This window comes from Theropithecus gelada, chromosome 1 (genome assembly GCF_003255815.1).
Source record: "Theropithecus gelada isolate Dixy chromosome 1, Tgel_1.0, whole genome shotgun sequence".
NCBI lineage: Eukaryota > Metazoa > Chordata > Mammalia > Primates > Cercopithecidae > Theropithecus > Theropithecus gelada.
In genome coordinates, this window is record NC_037668.1 from 37,195,805 (window position 1) to 37,214,093 (window position 18,289).

General features: G+C 42.8%; 1 protein-coding gene and 1 non-coding gene across 3 annotated transcripts in view; both read right to left on the reverse strand.

Annotated features, from left to right (window-relative positions):
• Positions 1 to 18,289, reverse strand: part of RERE (arginine-glutamic acid dipeptide repeats) — a 470,948-nt gene that overhangs the window by 142,163 nt on the left and 310,496 nt on the right. For both annotated transcript variants that reach the window (XM_025378261.1, XM_025378250.1), the window contains 3 exons: positions 11,706 to 11,754; positions 2,399 to 2,523; positions 66 to 165 (listed from right to left, as the gene is read on the reverse strand). In XM_025378261.1, coding sequence (XP_025234046.1) covers positions 66 to 165; positions 2,399 to 2,523; positions 11,706 to 11,754 — 274 coding nt within the window. The remainder of the gene's footprint in view (positions 1 to 65; positions 166 to 2,398; positions 2,524 to 11,705; positions 11,755 to 18,289) is intronic.
• Positions 15,329 to 15,453, reverse strand: LOC112616253. Its single transcript, XR_003117602.1, has one exon. It is a non-coding gene; the product is annotated as a small nucleolar RNA SNORA77 (small nucleolar RNA).

Here is an 18,289-nt window from a genome sequence, read left to right on the forward strand (position 1 = left end):
TCCCTACAGCCAGTTCAGGGGAAAAAGAAGTGTCTTCTCACTCAGGATGACTTCAAAAGACTTACTGTGTTCAGCGCATTCAGAGTGGTGTCATCCCGAGAGGCTGCGACACAGCCGTCTTCTGTAGAGCCTCCATCACACATCCCTGCAAACGCCGCCATGCTCCTTCAGAAGAAAAGGTTTTTCCTTCATTAGTACATAGCAATATAAGGACAGAGACTTAGACCTTCAATTTTCAGGGGACATTTCCAGCCCAGAACAAATTCCATTACTACATGCATGATGAACCAGTTCCCAGCCCTGCCTCTGCTCGTGTTTAAAAATAAATTTTTTTTTTTTGAGATGGAATCTCACTTTGTTGCCCAGGCTGGAGTGCAGAGGTGCAATCTCGGCTCACTGCAACCTCCACCTCCAGGGTTCAAGGGATTCTCCCGCCTCAGCTTCCCGAGTAGCTGAGATTACAGGCACGCCACCATGCCCAACTACTTTTTGTATTTTTAGTAGAGACAAGATTTCACAGTGTTGGTCAGGCTGGTCTCGAACTCCTGACCTCAGGTGATCCGCTCGTCTCGGCCTCTCAAAGTGCTGGGATTACAGGCGTGAGCCATCACACCCAGACCAAAAATAAATTTAAGTTCCTCTTCACTCACAGAGAAATATATATGTTACTTTTAGTCAGATCCATTTGTATTGTTTCTTCTCATGCTTTATCAGTACTAAGATTTTAGATTTGAGAGCATGAAGAATCTAAATCTATGAGCCACAATATTTCAGTAGATGACAATCTTCTGAAAGAAAAGTCTCCAGAAAACATGTGAAATTAAGTCATCTAAAATTTTACTTAATTCCTCTCATTCTGCATATCAACTACCTTTAAGTGAATTAAAAGTAAAAAATCATGGCTGGGTGTGATGGCTCATGCTTGTAATCCCAGCACTCTGGGAACCTGACATGGAAGGACTGCTTGAGGTCAGAGAGTTCAAAATCAGCCCTCACAACAGAGAGACCCCATCTCTACAAAAACTTTAAAAAATACATTAGCCAGGTATGGTGGTGCATGCCTATAGTCCTAGCTACTGGGGAGGACGAGGTGGGAGGATCACTTGAGCCCAGGAGGTTAAGGCTGTAAGGAGTTGTGATTATACCACTGCACTCCAGCGTGAGATCCTGTCTTCAAAAAAAAAAAAAAAAAAAAGGTGAAAAACCAGAGATAAAACCTCTTAGTCATTCACTCCACTTACACATTCTCCTCTCTACTGAATGCCAGCATGCACAACACCATTGACTAGAAAACAGCCAGGTAACTGGCGCAACACAGCAAGGACCCCTATCTCAACAACAACAACAACAACAACAACAACAACAACAGAAAATTAAAAATAGCCAGGTATGGTGGCATGTGTCTATAATCCCAGCTACTCAGGAGGCTGAGGCAGGAGGATCACTTGAGCTCAGGAGGTTAAGGCTGTTGTGAGCTATAATTGTGCCACTGTACTCCAGCCTGGGTGACAGAGCAAGACCCTGTTTCAAAAAAACAAAACAAGTAACAACCGAAAAAAAAAAAGAAACCCACAAACCCAGCCAGGGCTAGAATTCGGATGCCCTAATCCTTGCTTTTGTGTTTTTGTTGTCATTGCATGCTATTGATGCTGCCAAGACCAGAATCACTACATATAAAGTCTGCCTGCCTGCTCTGTGATGTGTGAGGAGCAAATTCACACTTGTCTCTGCATCTGAGGCATTTGTATGTTCTATGCAACTTCTACGAGGTGATCACAGGTAAATGTTCTCATGTAGGCAAGACACAAAAATGTCAACTTCAGGACAGGCACTAATGAACAGCCACAAAGTAGAGAGAGAACATGAAATCTGTAGTGGGTTTTGTTTTTGTTTTACATTTTACTTGAAGGTCCAGGATGCAAGGGCAGAACGTGTCAGCTTGTTATATAGCTATACGTGTGCCATGGTGCGCTGCTGCACCTTATCAACCCGTCATCTAGGTTGTAAGCCCTGAATGCATTAGCTATTTGTTCTAATGCTCTCCCTCCCCTCATCCCCACCCCCCTGTAGTGGGGTTTTAAGATGAGCTGAATGACTCAAGTACTCAACTGGATTGAGAGGTTTTGATAACTCTATGTATGGCCTAAGCTGTCTTCATCTTGAAAAGTTCCAAAATTTGATGTGGGGCAAACATCAAGAAGAAAAACATTACTTCATCATGAAAAAAATTATTCTCTGGTAAGAAGAACCAGGGTCCTGATTACAGAGGGTGTAACCAAACTTAAAGTCAGAGAATGCCCAATATAGAAATAAAATCTCAGGGGAAAGGCAAAGTTTACTGCCTATACAGTTCAGATGGTCTAATTCAGAAAGCAGGATGGGGGTAGATTCCTATTACCTTGCTGCCCTCAAGTACATAAGGAGGTCACAGTCGTTAACTCCAGGCATCCAGACCAGTTCCTCATGGTGGGTCACTGTATCACCATCTGGAGAAGGAAATGGTTGCAGATCTGGAAGTTTGGCCTGTAAGACAGGGGTGAGTAAGTCACAATCAAGAAGCATGTATTAATCATAAAGAGCTATCTCAATAAACAGTCTTTAGGAACAGATACAATGTTTTACTAAGCCTCTTTCCTTGGATGGCAGAAAAATAACAACAAAACCATGAGTCATTTAAACTGACCTATTTCACATGTCAGGATCATTTCACCATAGATTTCTTTTTTTTTTTTTTTTTTTTTGAGATGGAGTCTCGCTGTGCTCCCAGGCTGGAGTGCAGTGGCGTGATCTCGGCTCACTGCAAGCTCCGCCTCCCGGGTTCACGCCATTCTCCCACCTCAGCCTCCCAAGTAGCTGAGACTACAGGCGCCCGCCACCACACCCGGCTAGTTTTTTGTATTTTTAGTAGAGACGGGGTTTCACCATGTTAGCCAGGATAGTCTCGATCTCCTGACCTCGTGATCCGCCCGTCTCGGCCTCCCAAAGTGCTGGGATTACAGGCTTGAGCCACCGCACCCGGCCTCACCATAGATTTCACAATAGACTGTTTAATATCTGCTTAACAGTGTCAGAGCAAACCAGTGCCAGCATGATACCAAGAGTAAAACAGAAGCAGACACATATGCATAAAATAAACAAACAAAAAAAACAAAATAATGTCTTTACACGGTAACAGCTATTGATAAAGAAGGGAAACGCACGTACATTTCCAATATAACAAGCTGACAAAAAAGACATATGCAAATAATGATACCTCACCTAAGGATATTTGCTAAAAAATTAAGTGAGCTATCCTATCAGAAAAGTGTTACTCTTAAGACACTCAAGAGCAATATAAGTCATGGTCAATACCAAAAAATGATGAGTATTAAAGTTAACATTAAAATACATAGTTGAGGCCAGGCCCGGTGGCTCAGGCCTGTAATCCCAGCACTTTGGGAGGCTGAAGTGGGTGGATCACAAGGTCAGGAGTTCAAGACCAGCCTGGCCAAGATGCTGAAACCCTGTCTCTACTAAAAATACAAAAAGTAGCCAAGCATGGTGGCAGGTGCCTGTAATCCAAGCTACTTGGGAGGCTGAGGTAGAGAACTGCTTAAACCTGGGAGGTGGAGGTTGCAGTGAGCTGAGATCGCACCGCTGCACTCCAGCCTGGGAGAAAGAGAGTGAAATTCCATCTCAAAAATAAAATAAAGTAAAATTAAATTAAATTAAAAAATATATATATATATACACAGTTGAGGCTGGGCACAGTGGCTCATGTCTATAATCTCAGCACTTTGGGAGGCTGAGGAGGGTGGATCACCTGAGGTCAGGAGTTCAAAACCAGCCTGGCCAACATGATAAAACCCCATTTCTACTAATAACACAAAAATTAGTCAGGTGTGGTGGTACGTGCCTGTAGTCCCAGCTACTTGGGAGGCTGAGGCAGGATAATCGCTTGAACCTGGGAGGCAGTGCTTGCAATGAGCCAAGATTGTGCCACTGCACTCCAGCCTAGGTGACAGAGCAAGACTCCCTCTTAAAAAAAAAAAAAAAATTATGTGTGGGGGGGTATGTGAGTGTAGTTGAATTGACCTGTGGTGACAGAAATCAGGGCAGTGACTTCTTTACAGAAAAAGGAATCGCTTGTGAAGGAACAGGAAGGACCTTTCTGGGATGACAGAAATGTTCTGTGCCTTGATACGAATCATCAGGGCAGACTGAAAAGCACACATAAGATTCAAACAATTCGCTGTACATAGAGTATACCTCGATAAAAAGAATTTTTAAAAATATTTGAGCAACAGTGCTCCCCAAAAAGACTCTAAGTCATCAGATTCAAATACCCGTGGCATTTTCTCAACCATACTCTGCTGGGACAGAGCAAGAGCAAGCAGGTGCCATGACCACCATAAACAGCAGAGACCTGTGAAAAGTCAGACATTTGCAAGATACTCATGTTCTCATCCTGTCAAATGATGAACATGGGCACATCAGTCTGATAAAGCTCCATGGTACACAAAGCCTGGGCAAATAATTTAAGTGAATGCAGCAGGTTGAAGATAAGCCAACAACATCCAATAGAAATAAAGTAAGAATTACATATTTAATTTTAAATATTCTAGTAGTCACGTTAAACAAAATGCCATATCCCAATCTGGACTTCCAAGTGCTGAACAGCTATGTGTGGCAGTGACTCCCCACCTGGACGTGCAGGTGTTAAGTACTCAAGAGTGAAGTGGACCACGGTGAAATGGAGATAGAACTGCCCCATCCAGGGAATGCTGTCACACAAGAATGGGAACCAGTGTGTGTACATCCTCCATCTTTTTCCAAATTCCAGAAATCTTCACTTTTATGTAAAAGCTTGTGGTTTTAAATGTCGGTTATTCAAGTTTTTGAGGCAACTGCATAGCAAAACATCACATCAACAGGCCATGTGGCTCTCAGGCTAGCCATGAGCACCCACACAGCTTTACAGGCTGTCTTCCATGCCTCTACATGTGTATCAAGCTGACTTTCTCCAAGCAAGGATGTTCTTCTTTGGTTAAGTATTGACTTCTATAACATCAAACTGAGTGTCACAATTAGTTCTGCTTAATACATAGTGAAAATAGTAGGATAAAATTAAAACACAATGGGCCTGGCGCGGTGGCTCACGTCTGTAATCCCAGCACTTTGGGAGGCTGAGGCGGGCGAGTCACCTGAGGTAAGGAGTTCCACACCAGCCGACCAACACGGTGCTACCCCATCTCTATTAAAAATACGAAAATTAGCCAGGCATGATGGCGCACACCTATAGTGCCAGCTACTTGGGAGGCTGAGGTAGGAGAATCGCTTGAAACCTGAAACCTGGGAGGTGGAGGTTCCAGTGAGCTGAGATTGCACCACTGCACTCCAGCCTGGCTGACAGAGCAAGACTCTGTCTCAAAATAATAATAATAATAATAATAATAATAATAATAATAATGCCACAACAAATGTTGGAATCAAAAGGTCTTTGACACTACTACTGAGCTCCGCTTCCCCAGCACCAAGTACAGTACTGGGCACAGCAGTTCTCTAATGTCCATTAAATTACTCAAAAAGTACTATTACCGTGAGCAGGACCAAGCTCCCTCTCCATCCTCGAGAAAAATGGACTACATTGACAGTTTACAGAAAAAGAAACAAAAATGCCTCTTAATCATAAGAACTGATGAGTCAACCTCACTGACAACAGAAATGCAAATTAGTGGCACATATTCAATTTTGCATCTGTTATACTGACATAACTCCAAATGTTTGACAATACATAAAGCCATGAAAAAAATTAGCACTCATATTAGTTGCTAGTATCAACACAAACCAATACAATCTCCATGGAGGGGAATGTGGCAACACCCTCAAAATTATATATGCACTTGTCCTCTAAGTCAGCCATCCCCCTTCTAGGGATATAGCCCCAAGATACACTGGCAAAAACATCAAAATCCATATGCACAGGCTATTCACTGCAGCATTACATGTAATGGCAAATGACTGGACAATCAACTCATATGCCTATTAATAGGGATTAGATGAATAAACTGCTACATTCATACATGGAGTTCTATGAAACAGTATTACAGAAGGGAATGAGAAGGAGCTCTATATACTGCTATGAGGAGAACACAAGAATATCTTGTTAAAAGAAAGGTGGCAAAAGGATGTATATTATGTTATTATTTATCTAAGAAGGAGCAGAGGGAATGAAAACAAGAAGCTTAAATAATAATAATCTCATTAAAACTGTAAACCAAATGGAAAGAAATGCAACAACTGAGCTGGTTCTACTCTAGGAACTGTTTCAAGTAACTCTAAGATATATTAATTTGCTTATACAGCCCTGGCAGGATATACAAAACAAAATGCAATACTAAACTGTTTTCAATAAGCATATTGTTTGTAGCAGTGTGATTACTGTTATTCTGGGCTTTTATATGTATATTATGGAATTGAAGCAAATAAGCAATTTTGTTGGTGTCATTAAAAAATAGGATTTGAGTCACGGGAAAATGATAAAGATAGAGATAAAAGGAGGACAGAATTAGTATAAAGGCCATATAAAAATATGAATTTGAATTGGATATATCAATATAAATTTATAATGTATTTTACCTTTAAGAAAGTAGGAAAATAAAACACCTATTTCCTATTCTGTCTACAGAAAAGGCCTCGAAATAGCAACCAACCCAGTAAGAATGAATACCCCAGCACCCAGTATATAAATACCACTTCCCACTACAACAAAAGAGGGCTCTTCTGAGACAAGTTTAATTCCAGATCTAGGGAATACAATGTATAAGGTGAGGCAGTAAAATCATGTCTTACCAGAGAAAAAGGATTAAATGAAAAGGACAAAAACTACTGGGATTAAGTGAAAAGGACAAATACAGCAGGAACGTTAATCAGTTCATTATAGATTAAAAAATAATCTTAAATCCACTGGTAGTCATTGAAAGATAAAGGTGAAGTTTCATTTTATTTGTACGATGAATAAATGGATGGTAGAATTAGAATATCACTGTTTTGAAATCCCTAATAAAATAATGGATCTAAGAAACAATCAGTGGCGGCCAGGGATGGTGGCTCACGCCTGTAATCCCAGCACTTTGGGAAGCTGAGGCGGGTGCAATCCCAGCACTTTGGGAAGCTGAGGCGGGTGTTTCATGAGGTCAGGAGTTCGAGATCAGCCTGGTCAACATAGTGAAATCCCATCTCCACTAAAAATACAAAAAATTAGCCAGGCGTGATAACGGGCGCCTGTAATCCCAGTTACTCAGGAGGCTGAGGCAGGAGAATGGCTTGAACCCGGGAGGCGGAGGTTGTAGTGAGACGAAATTGTGCCATTGCACTCCAGCCTGGGCAACAGAGCAAGACTCTGTCTCAAAAAAAAAAAAAAGAAAGAAAGAAAGAAATTATCAGTGGCTGCTAATTACAATTAAAAAAGAGACATATGAGCCTCCTGGCAGAAGTACATACCACCAGGAAGCATTTTTCTGGAAGGCAGGGTACCAAATTAGAATGCGGCCGAACCTCTAGATTTAACTACTAATTCTCAAGTCATGCAAAGAACAAGGTAACAAATTTAATGCAATCAGCCAAATCTAGACTATAGAATATCCTACGGGATGAAACAGCTTCTTTACCACATGCACTGGGGGACTGGGGGAAGGACCTGTGAATTAAGAGAGATTTAAGACATGTATCGGCCGGGCGCGGTGGCTCAAGCCTGTAATCACAGCACTTTGGGAGGCTGAGACGGGCGGATCACGAGGTCAGGAGATTGAGACCATCCTGGCTAACTCAGTGAAACCCTGTCTCTACTAAAAATACAAAAAACTAGCCGGGCGAGGTGGCGGGCGCCTATAGTCCCAGCTACTCCGGAGGCTGAGGCAGGAGAACGGCATAAACCCGGGAGGCAGAGCTTGCAGTGAGCTGAGATCCGGCCAGAGATGTATCAACCAACTGTAATGAATGGCTCTCATTTAGATTCTAATTTGAACTATGAAAATATAAAGAAACAGAGAAAGATACAGACGGACAATTAGGGAAATCTGGGCATAGCATACACCTGAATATTAAGAAATTGCTAATTATTATATGTTGTGATATATTTGATTGTGTCCAAATCCCTTATCTTTGGAACATCTACAAGGAAAATGATGTATTGTGAGATATTTAAAACAACAGCAGGAAGAGCTGTGAGGAAGAGCTGTGAGGGTGAATAAATGAAATGGGTTTGACGAGGATTTGATACTTGTGGAAGCTGAGTAATGAAGAGAAGGACTTCATTGTATTATTCTTTCCCTGCTTTTGTATATGTTAGTATAATAAAAAGGTTAATTTCCCCTAATAAAAAGGTTTTTTTTTTTTTTTTTAAGACTGTCTGGTTCTGTTACCAGGCTGGAGTGCAATGGTTGGCTCAGTGCTGCCTCAACTGCCTAGGCTCAAGCAATCCTCCCACCTCAGTCTCCTGAGTGGCTGGGACTACAGACATGCATCACCATGCCCACTTAATTTTTGTATTTTTTGTAGAGATGGGGTTTTGCCATGTTGCCCAGGCTGGTCTCGAATTCCTGAGCTGAAATGATCTGCCCGCCTCGGCCTCCCAAAGTGCTGGGATTACAGGCGTGAGCCACCGCGCCCGGCCAAGTCAAAAACTTTAAAAAGGTAAATGTTGCCAATTCCTTTTTAAAAGTTCTATTATTTTTGGTGCTCCAAGACATTTCTTTTCGAAAATGAAGCACACAGAATACATTTAAAATCTGATGTAAAAAACCAAACATCTGGTTGGCCGGCCGCGGTGGCTCAAGCCTGTAATCCCAGCACTTTGGGAGGCCGAGACGGGCGGATCACGAGGTCAGGAGATCGAGACCATCCTGGCTAACACGGTGAAACCCCGTCTCTACTAAAAAAATACAAAAAACTAGCCGGGCGAGGTGGCTGGCGCCTGTAGTCCCAGCTACTCGGGAGGCTGAGGCAGGAGAATAGCGTAAACCCGGGAGGCGGAGCTTGCAGTGAGCTGACATCCGGCCACTGCACTCCAGTCTGGGCGACAGAGCGGGACTCCGTCTCAAAAAAAAAAAAAAAAAAAAAACACCAAACATCTGATTTTAAATGGTAGTATACAAAACTCCAATCACAGTAAATTTGCTCCTTTTCCAAGAATATAAGCATCTTTTCCTTAGGAACTACATTTTCTTTCATGGTAGGAAAAAAAAAATCTATAAAAGAAAAGTCTGGTACAAAGATCTCCAGACACTGGAAACACACAGTGAGAGGGAAAAAATGGGTAGTAAAATACAGTGCAAGAGAAAGTAGGGAATAGGAGATGGAATTGAGTGGCATTAGGTGAGTACCAGGTTCCCAGATGGAAAATACAGCCCCAAGGCGGCAGTCAGGCCCACCTAATGGAACACACCAACAAAAGACTCTACTTGCACAAGCAGACATTGTCCTCCTGCAGCTTCTTTCCGTCTGTATTAGTTATAGCCCCAGGTTTGGGATGAGAAGTATCTTCTATAAACTATGTGACCCTGATAGTTTTTGTGTTCACTTCACTTCTTAACTCCTTCACTTCTTAATTTCTTTCCAAGGCTCACTGCTGCCTGTATCCCATGTCTTTAGACATGACGGCCTTAGCTGTGTACTCCCCAGCATCCATTCCAACTCAAGTGCTAATCATCCTCAACTCCTTCCTCATGGTTTAGAAATAGACACATGACCCAATCCATGGCAACAATATGTGGATCTACTGGGGACATGCTGGGGAAATTTTCCTTGCTCCTAAGGGCAAAAGAAGTCCAATTCTTTCTTCCTCTCAACACTTGCTGAACTTCATTCATTGTAAGATCCACTGTTATTTTATGTGCATTGAGAAAGGATAAAATGTAGCCAATAAATTATAACCACACCACAGAATATACAATGAAGTCCAACTACAGAGAGCAAATGTGAAGGAAAAAAGTGTATCTTAGAATTAGTTGAATTGAGCTGAGGATGACGCCACCTCCATGGAGGCCACCTGGGTACAAGAGAGTCTCAGAGAAGCACAGCAGAGCCCCAGTACTGCCTGATCAGGATGCCGTGACATGGGAGACAGAAACAGAGCCAGAGTACTGCCAGTGAAAGCATCCTAACTGACACTGAGATCCAAAGAGAATGAGCCGGGCCCAGTGGCACATGCCTTTAGTCCCAGCTACTCAGAGGCTGAGACAGGTTGGATTGTTTCAGCCCAGGAAGAGGTCAAGGCTGCAGTGAGCGGTGATCATGCCTCTGTGCTCTAGCCTTGGCAACAGAGTGAGACCCTGTCTCTAAAAAAAGTAAAAACAACAACAAAACCCAAAAAGCTGTAGTAAATGCGACGAAATAAGAAAGGGCAACAGTGGTGACACAGCAACCCTCTGACTGAAAAGTGTCCTAACCATCTTGACTCTGCTGAAGAACAAGAGGTTGTTTATTTTTATGGAGACAGTCTCAGTCTGTCGCCCAGGCTGGAGCGTAGTGTCACAATCTTGGCTCACTGCAACCTCTGCCCCCTGGGTTCAAGTGATTTCTCCTGCCTCAGCCTCCTGAGTAGCTGGGATTACAGGCGCACACCACCATGCCCAGCTAAGTTTTCTATTCTTAGTAGGGATGGAGTTTCGCCATGTTGGCCAGGCTGGTCTCAAACTCCTGATCTCAGGTGATCCACCTGCCTCAGCCTCCCAAAGTACTGGGATTACAGGCCAGAGCCACTACACCCAGCCAGGAAAAGAGATTTTAAACATCTTTTATCTTTTTTTTTTTTTTTTTTGAGACGAAGTCTTGCTCTGTTGCCCAGGCTGGAGTCCAGTGGCCATGATCTCGACTCACTATAACGTCCGCTTCCCGGGTTCAAATGATTTTCCTGCCACAGCCTCCTAAGAAGCTGAGATTACAGGCACCTGCCACCATGCCCAGCTAATTTTTGTATTTTTAGTAGAAATGGGATTTGCTATGTTGGCCAGGCTGGTCTCGAACTCCTGACCTCAAGTGATCTGCCCGCCTCAACCTCCCAAAGTGCTGGGACTACAGGCATGAGCCATCGCGTCTGGCTGTAAAATGTTTTAAATAAAAATACGTGATCAAGTGTTCATCCATGGATGAATGGATAAACAAACTGTGATACATACATACAATGGGTCATTCAGCCTTAAAAAGGACGGAAATTCTGACACATGCTATTAACATGGATGAACAGTGAGGACATTATGCTGCGTGAAATAAATCAGGCACAAAAAGACAAAATACTGTATGATTCCATTCACATGAGGTATTTTATGAGGTAGAACAGTCAAAGACAAAGAGAGGAAGGAGAATGGTGATTGCCAATGCTGCAGAAGGAAAATGGAGTTACTGTTTCTGGGTACAGAGTTTCAGTTTTGCAAGATAGAAAGAGTTCTGGAGATAGATGATGGTGATGGTTACACAACAATATTAATGTGCTTAATTACTGAACTGTGCACTTAAAAATGGGAGATGGTAAATTTTACTTCATGTATGTATTTCATCACAATTTTTGAAATGTGGTGATCTGAGGGAAAAAAAACAAAACCTCCGTATTTATATAAAATTCCCTATAGCACTTAACAACATTCTAAGATGCTGCTCAACAGAATAAAGTGCCAGCAGAATAGTAAGAAACAAAAATCTATTAAGGAAGCTATGAAAATGAACCTCACCTGATGACTAGGACCAACACGAATCTCACCCTGGGTACTGTTCAGCCTCCTGGAACAGAAATAGAGCAGATTAAATTAGCACAATATAGTTTTGACATAAACATTCACACATTTTTCAAAAAAAGTAATTCTCTTCAAATAAATGAGGAAAAAATGAGGAAGAATTAACGTCCCCACTACTTCTAATGTTCTGTATACATACACCACCCACCACCACACACACACCTCTAAAACCTTTTCCTTCTAAAATCCTAAGAACTGCAGCTACCTTTCATGAGAACCTTCCTATATCATCGTTCTTTTTTTGAGACAGAGTCTCGCTCTTGTCGCCAAGGCTGGAGTGCAAAGGCATGATCTTGGCTCATTGACACCTCCGCCTCTTGGGTTCCACTGATTCTCCTGCCTCAGTCTCCTGAGTAGCTGGGATTTCACGTGCCTACCACCATGTCCGGCTAATTTTTGTAATTTTAGCAGTAAATTCCAGTAAATTTTGTAATTTTAATAATTTGGGGTTTTGTCATGTTTGGCCAGGCTGGTCTCGAACTCCTGACCCTCAAGGGATCCACCTGCCTCAGCGTCCCAAAGTGCAGGGATTACAGGCGCGAGCCACCGCACCCAGCCCCTATACCATCATTCTTTCATGCCTCAGAGAGACGGACTTTCCTGTAGTACAATTCCAGTCACACATTTCTTCCTTTCAAAACATTTCAGGGTGCCCTACCATAAGCCTTATAAAATACTAATGAGAAAACTTATCCTAGGACACAGACTGAGCCATCCATCCATCCATCCATCTATCCATCCATCCATCCATCCATCCATCCACCCACCCACCCATCCATCCATCCAACCAACGAATATTTAAGTACCTATTATAAGCCAGGAATTGTCCTAGGTGTTGGGATAAAGCAGCAAACAGGGACAGGCACAGTGGTCCACACCTGTAATCCTAGCACTTTGGGAGGCCAAGGCGAGAGGATCGCTTGAGCCCAGAAGTTTAAAACCAGCCTAGGCAACACAAAGTGACCCCATCTCTATAAGAAAATTAAAAATTAGCTGGGCATGGTGGTGCACACCCGTAGACCCAGTTAGGAGGATCGCTTGAGCTGGGAGGTCAAGGCTGCAGTGCGCCATGTTCGTACCACGGCACTCCAGACCGGGCAACAGAGCATGACCCTGTCTATAAACAACGCAACAAACAAAACAGTGTCAAAGAAGATGGCCCAAGAGGAGGCACATGCCCTTGTTTTTCTCTCATGGATCTGATAGCCATACCCACTATGTTTGAAATTGTTAAAAATACATTTTGGAAAGCTATTATTTCCTTTAGGGCACCTGGGTCCAGTACTTTCTTCTTTTAATCCAACCATTTTCTCACGAATAATCTTGTTTGGGCAAAGGTGGTAGTAAATGTGACAAAGGAAGAAAAAAAGAAGACAAGGAAGAAGAAGAGAAAGGGAGGAGGAAGGAAGAGGAGAAAGGGAGGAGGAAGACAAGGAGGAGGAGAAGATGATGAAGAAGAAGAAGAGAAAGAAGGAGAAATGTGGTGGTCCAGTCCTCAAGAATCTTACAAGCCTCCAGCTGGTGAGGCAGCATCTGCACCAAAACACCAGAACAGGCTGATGCCCGTATTAATCAACATAAGACACTTCAGAAGACACAGTACAAAAATGTGAAGGGGAGGTACCAAAATGAGGCAGGCTTCAAGAGGAGACACAGAAGGAGATAACAGGCCTAGCAGCAGGAAAAAAAAAGAGGACTTTCCAAGTAAAAATGAAAGCATGCAGAGGTGGCAGGCTGAAAGGGAGGGGTGGTGATGGGGAAATGCTTGCATGTGGGATGACTTCATCATACAAGTCATCTTCATTTCTTCATTAGGAGAATGGCATGTGGAAAAAAGAAGCTAAAAGATGGTTTGCTCTCAGAGGTTTATACAGGAAATGGAAGAAGCTGTTTTAGGAGGTTCCAAAGATAAGGGATTTGGACACAATCAAATATATCACAACACATAATAATTAGCAATTTCTTAATATTCAGGTGTATGCTATGCCCAGATTTCCCTAATTGTCTGTCTGTATCTTTAGGAGGTATGTAGAGGAATCAAATCAGCCAAGTTATTTTAATCATGAGCACTTCTTTAAGAAAAACAAGCAAGCAGTCAGTGTTACCACTATTTCCCTTCCAACTTGTCCCTTTCTATTTTCTAACTAGCTGTGAGCAAAACAAGCTGCCAAAAGTTCTAAATACTTTCCAAACGCTTTCTTGCCTACAAGCAGGTCTAGCCAGAATGTATCATTTCAGAAACTTTCAGCCATAGCCCATTCAGTAACTTGTGCCTGCAGCTCAACCTTCGGGTTCTTCCAGAAGGTCTGTTACTCTAGAGTTCTCCAGTGGTTGCATATCATTTCCATACCATGGCTGCACTGTTTTTTTTTTTTTTTTTTTTTTGAGACGGAGTCTCGCGCTGTCGCCCAGGCTGGAGTGCAGTGGCGCGATCTCGGCTCACTGCAAGCTCCACCTCCTGGGTTCACGCCATTCTCCTGCCTCAGCCTCCTGATTAGCTGGGACTACAGGCGCCCACCACCGCGCCCGGCTAATTTTTTGTATTTTTAGTAGAGACGGGGTTTCACTGTGGTCTCGATCTCCTGACCTTGTGATCCGCCCGCCTCGGCCTCCCAAAGTGCTGGGATTACAGGCGTGAGCCACCGCGCCCGGCAAGCTGCACTGTTAAGTCCTTGATAATTCCAGAAAAAACATTCCTGTTCCATTTTTATTTTATTTTGGAGATGAGGTCTTGCTATGTTGCCCAGTCTGTTCTCAAAACCCTGGGCTCAAAGGGATCCCCACCTCAGCCTCCCAAAGTGCTGGAATTATAGACACCACACTCACCCCCCAACCCCATTTTTATTTTAATAAGCTAATTTATTGTCATATTTAGCTAAAAAACCCAATGTGCCATGATAACGAAACAAACTCCCCAATACCCGGCTGACTAGAACCACTTATATGTCACGTATTTCCATAAAAATAGGATGTAGATAATTACTATTAAACTAACAGAAATGAGACAAAAAAATGTATTGGGCCATCTTAAGAGACTTAAAAATTGTTTCTTTTAAGTTTATATCAGGGAAGAGTACTAATAAGTAGGCTATAACATGAAAACCAAGATAAAATAAGGAACCTTCTTAAAAGCTTATTTTAAAATCCCTCTTTGCAACAAAAGTATTTTTAAATTGTATGTAACTTTTAAATATCAGGATTCTGTAGCAAGGAATACAACAAAGTTCTTTTTCAGCAGGTAGGATCTGAGGTGCAGACAATGGCATTAACCTACTATATGCAAGAGTTACAAAATACAGAATAAATGGCAAAAGTACTTTTTAGGTCCAAGATATAAAGAGGTAGATAGCAACACACCCCATTAGAGAAAGCTTGATGCATCTGACAGAAAAACTGTCAGAATATGAACTGAAGATGAAAGACAAGAAGTACACATGGTGGGGAAGTGCCAGCATCCAGCTATATCTGGATCCACTGAGCAATCAGAATCCTCCTTACTGAACTAAGTATCCCTCCCCTGCTGCCACACTGCTCTCCTCTTTTTTTACTTTTTTTTTTAATCCTGTATCCCGAGACAGTTGCATCACCCTTGATAGGTTAGGCAGCCACAACGCCCCAGGATGTTTCCCTGGCACATGGAAAAAGCACGCCCATGAGGCTGCAGCCAGGTGCAAAGTGAGTCTGTGAACTGCCCCCTTCTTGAATGCACCTTTTGTGGTTCATACCTCACTCATTAATAATATTTAAACATAATATCAACAGCTTGTAGGAAACACTCTTAACTGTCAATTGCAATCTTGATGCAATGACTACATTTTGCGTAACACGACACTTCTCAAACTTTTAGGTCTCTGTACCCTTTTACACTCTTAATAATTACTGGAGTGTGGCCGGGCGCGGTGGCTCAAGCCTGTAATCCCAGCACTTTGGGAGGCCGAGACGGGCGGATCACGAGGTCAGGAGATCGAGACCATCCTGGCTAACACGGTGAAACCCCGTCTCTATTAAGAAATACAAAAAACTAGCCGGGCGAGGTGGCGGGCGCCTGTAGTCCCAGCTACTCGGGAGGCTGAGGCCGGAGAATGGCGTGAACCCGGGAGGCGGAGCTTGCAGTGAGCTGAGATCCGGCCACTGCAGTCCAGCCTGGGTGACAGAGCGAGACTCCGTCTCAAAAAAAAAAATAAAAATAAAAAAAATTACTGGAGTGTATCTTGGTGGTCCCAGAATCTGTGTCATTTCAACAATGTTTGGACAGCACACATCCTGGGACTCCATCTGTTCCAGCCTCCCACCGCCCTCCAAGCTCCTCTCCATTTGCAACCTCCAGGACCCTTCTTCTTGGCCATCTCCTGCTTCTGGGACCAGCCACCACTGTTTTTGTGGTTAGCGCCTCATTGCTGACCAACCGCGAGCTCTTGGATTCATCAGAATTATCCCATCAAGGTAGCGGCCGCCATCAACCACCTGGTCAATTTGCATCTATGGGCTTCTTACACCCATCTCTCTCTGGGCTTCTATTTAAACCATAATGATGTGGCTCTGGGAGGCACAGGTGACTTCTTCCATGAATCGGCCTACCGAGAAGCTTCAGGGTACAGAGTGTCTCTTGAAGATGTGTGTGTGGCATTGGCCCCCATTTCCAGGATGTGGAGAAGCCATCTCAAAATGAGTGGGGGTAAAAACCCTGGGTGCCATGGAAGTCACCATGGCCCTGGGGAAGAACGTGAACCAGACCCTCGATCTTTAGGCCCTGGGTTCTGCCTGCACAGACCCCCATCTCCGTGACTTCTGGAGAGCTACTTTCTAGATGAGGAGGTGAAACTCAACAAGAAGATCGGCGACTACCAGATCAACCTCCCCAGGCTGGGCTGGGTAAGTGTTTCTTCCAAAAGACTCACCCTCAATCACCACTAGGAGCCTACAGAGCCCAGCAACCTTTTAGGAGCCTCTCTAAAAGTTCAGGGCTTCTGCCTAAGCGGCACCTCCAGCCACTACCCTGGACCCCTTTCCCAAGCTTTGGATAAAATGGAAATAAAGCTTATTGCAAAAAATAAAAATAAAAATTACTGAACATCCCAAGAAATCCAAATTTTTGAAAACTTTCAAAATATTTATTGATTTAAAAATAGTAATAAGCCCATTACATAACAATATGCATATTCTTATAAAAAGTAATTGCATTTAAGCAAAAAGCTTTAGTGAAAACTGAGGCATTCTTTCATGTTTTTGCAAATCTCATTAATATTTGACTTAATACAAAAGACAGTTTCTCCTATCTACTTTTCAATTCAATCTGCTGCAATATATTGTTATGGTTAAATTATATGAAGATAATCCAGCCTAACACAGCCATGCTATTAGAAAAGGGAAGAACAGCCTTTTTGATACTACACCAAAATCTCAACAAGTTCCCAACACTTTGGGAGGCCGAGGTGGGAGGATCACTTGAGGTCAGGAGTTCGAGACCAGCCTGGCCAACATGGTGAAACCCTGTCTCGACTAAAAATACAAAAAATTGGCCCGGCGTGGTGGTGCATGCTTGTAAACCCAGCTACTCAGGAGCCTGAGGCAGGAGAATTGCTTGAACCTGGGAGGCAGAGGTTGCAGTGAGCCAAGATCGTGCCATTGTACTCCAGCCTGGGCAATAAGAGTGAAACTCTGTCTCAAAAAGAAAACAAAACAAAACAAAAACAAAAACAAAAATTCAACAAGTAATCATTTCTTAAAGATGTATACACAAGGTGAATCTAAAAGCCCATCAGTAGACTTTGGACTGTGCTACTCCGAAATCTGTTGGTCTGTCTTGCCTTTGAATGAATGGATCTTCTACTCAGATGTGATTTTGTAATGTCATGCACTGGTTTTATGGAGAATGTCAGTTTACTCAGTTCTGCAGATCTTTCAAATATCAACCAGTTCTTTATACAGTATTTTTAAAAAACATATTAATATCACCTATCTCATAAGAAATGCCTTTCAGTGTAGAGAAGCTGTCAGGCTCACAGTGGTGAGTACAAGCTTTTCAAAATTCTAATTTTCACTTGAAAGTTTATATCTTAGCCTTGTCAAGTAATATCAGTGTTTTCCTTGAAATAAGAAGCTCACTTAATTCATCTTCAAGAAAGTTTCTGCCAAATGCCCACGTCTGAATGGCCACAGTTTGTCTGTCAGTTGTTCTTTCAAAGAGTAACTGATATTCCATGAAAAAAGTGGCTAGCTTTGCTTCTAACTCAAATGTCTCGACGGAACCAAGGCTACTCCTCAAGACAATCATTGTCTTTTGGTATATAGGGCAGAAGACTTTTAAGTCCGGAAGCCAAGTCTTGGGATTAAAAAATAATAATAGGCTGGGCGAGGTGGCTCACGCCTGTAATCACAGCACTTTGGGAGGCCAAGGCAGGTGGATCACCTGAGGTTAAGAGTTCGAAACCAGCCTAGTCAACATGGTGAAACCCCGTCCCTACTAAAAATACAAAATTAGCCAGACGGGGTGGTGTGTGCCTGTAATCCTAGCTACTCGG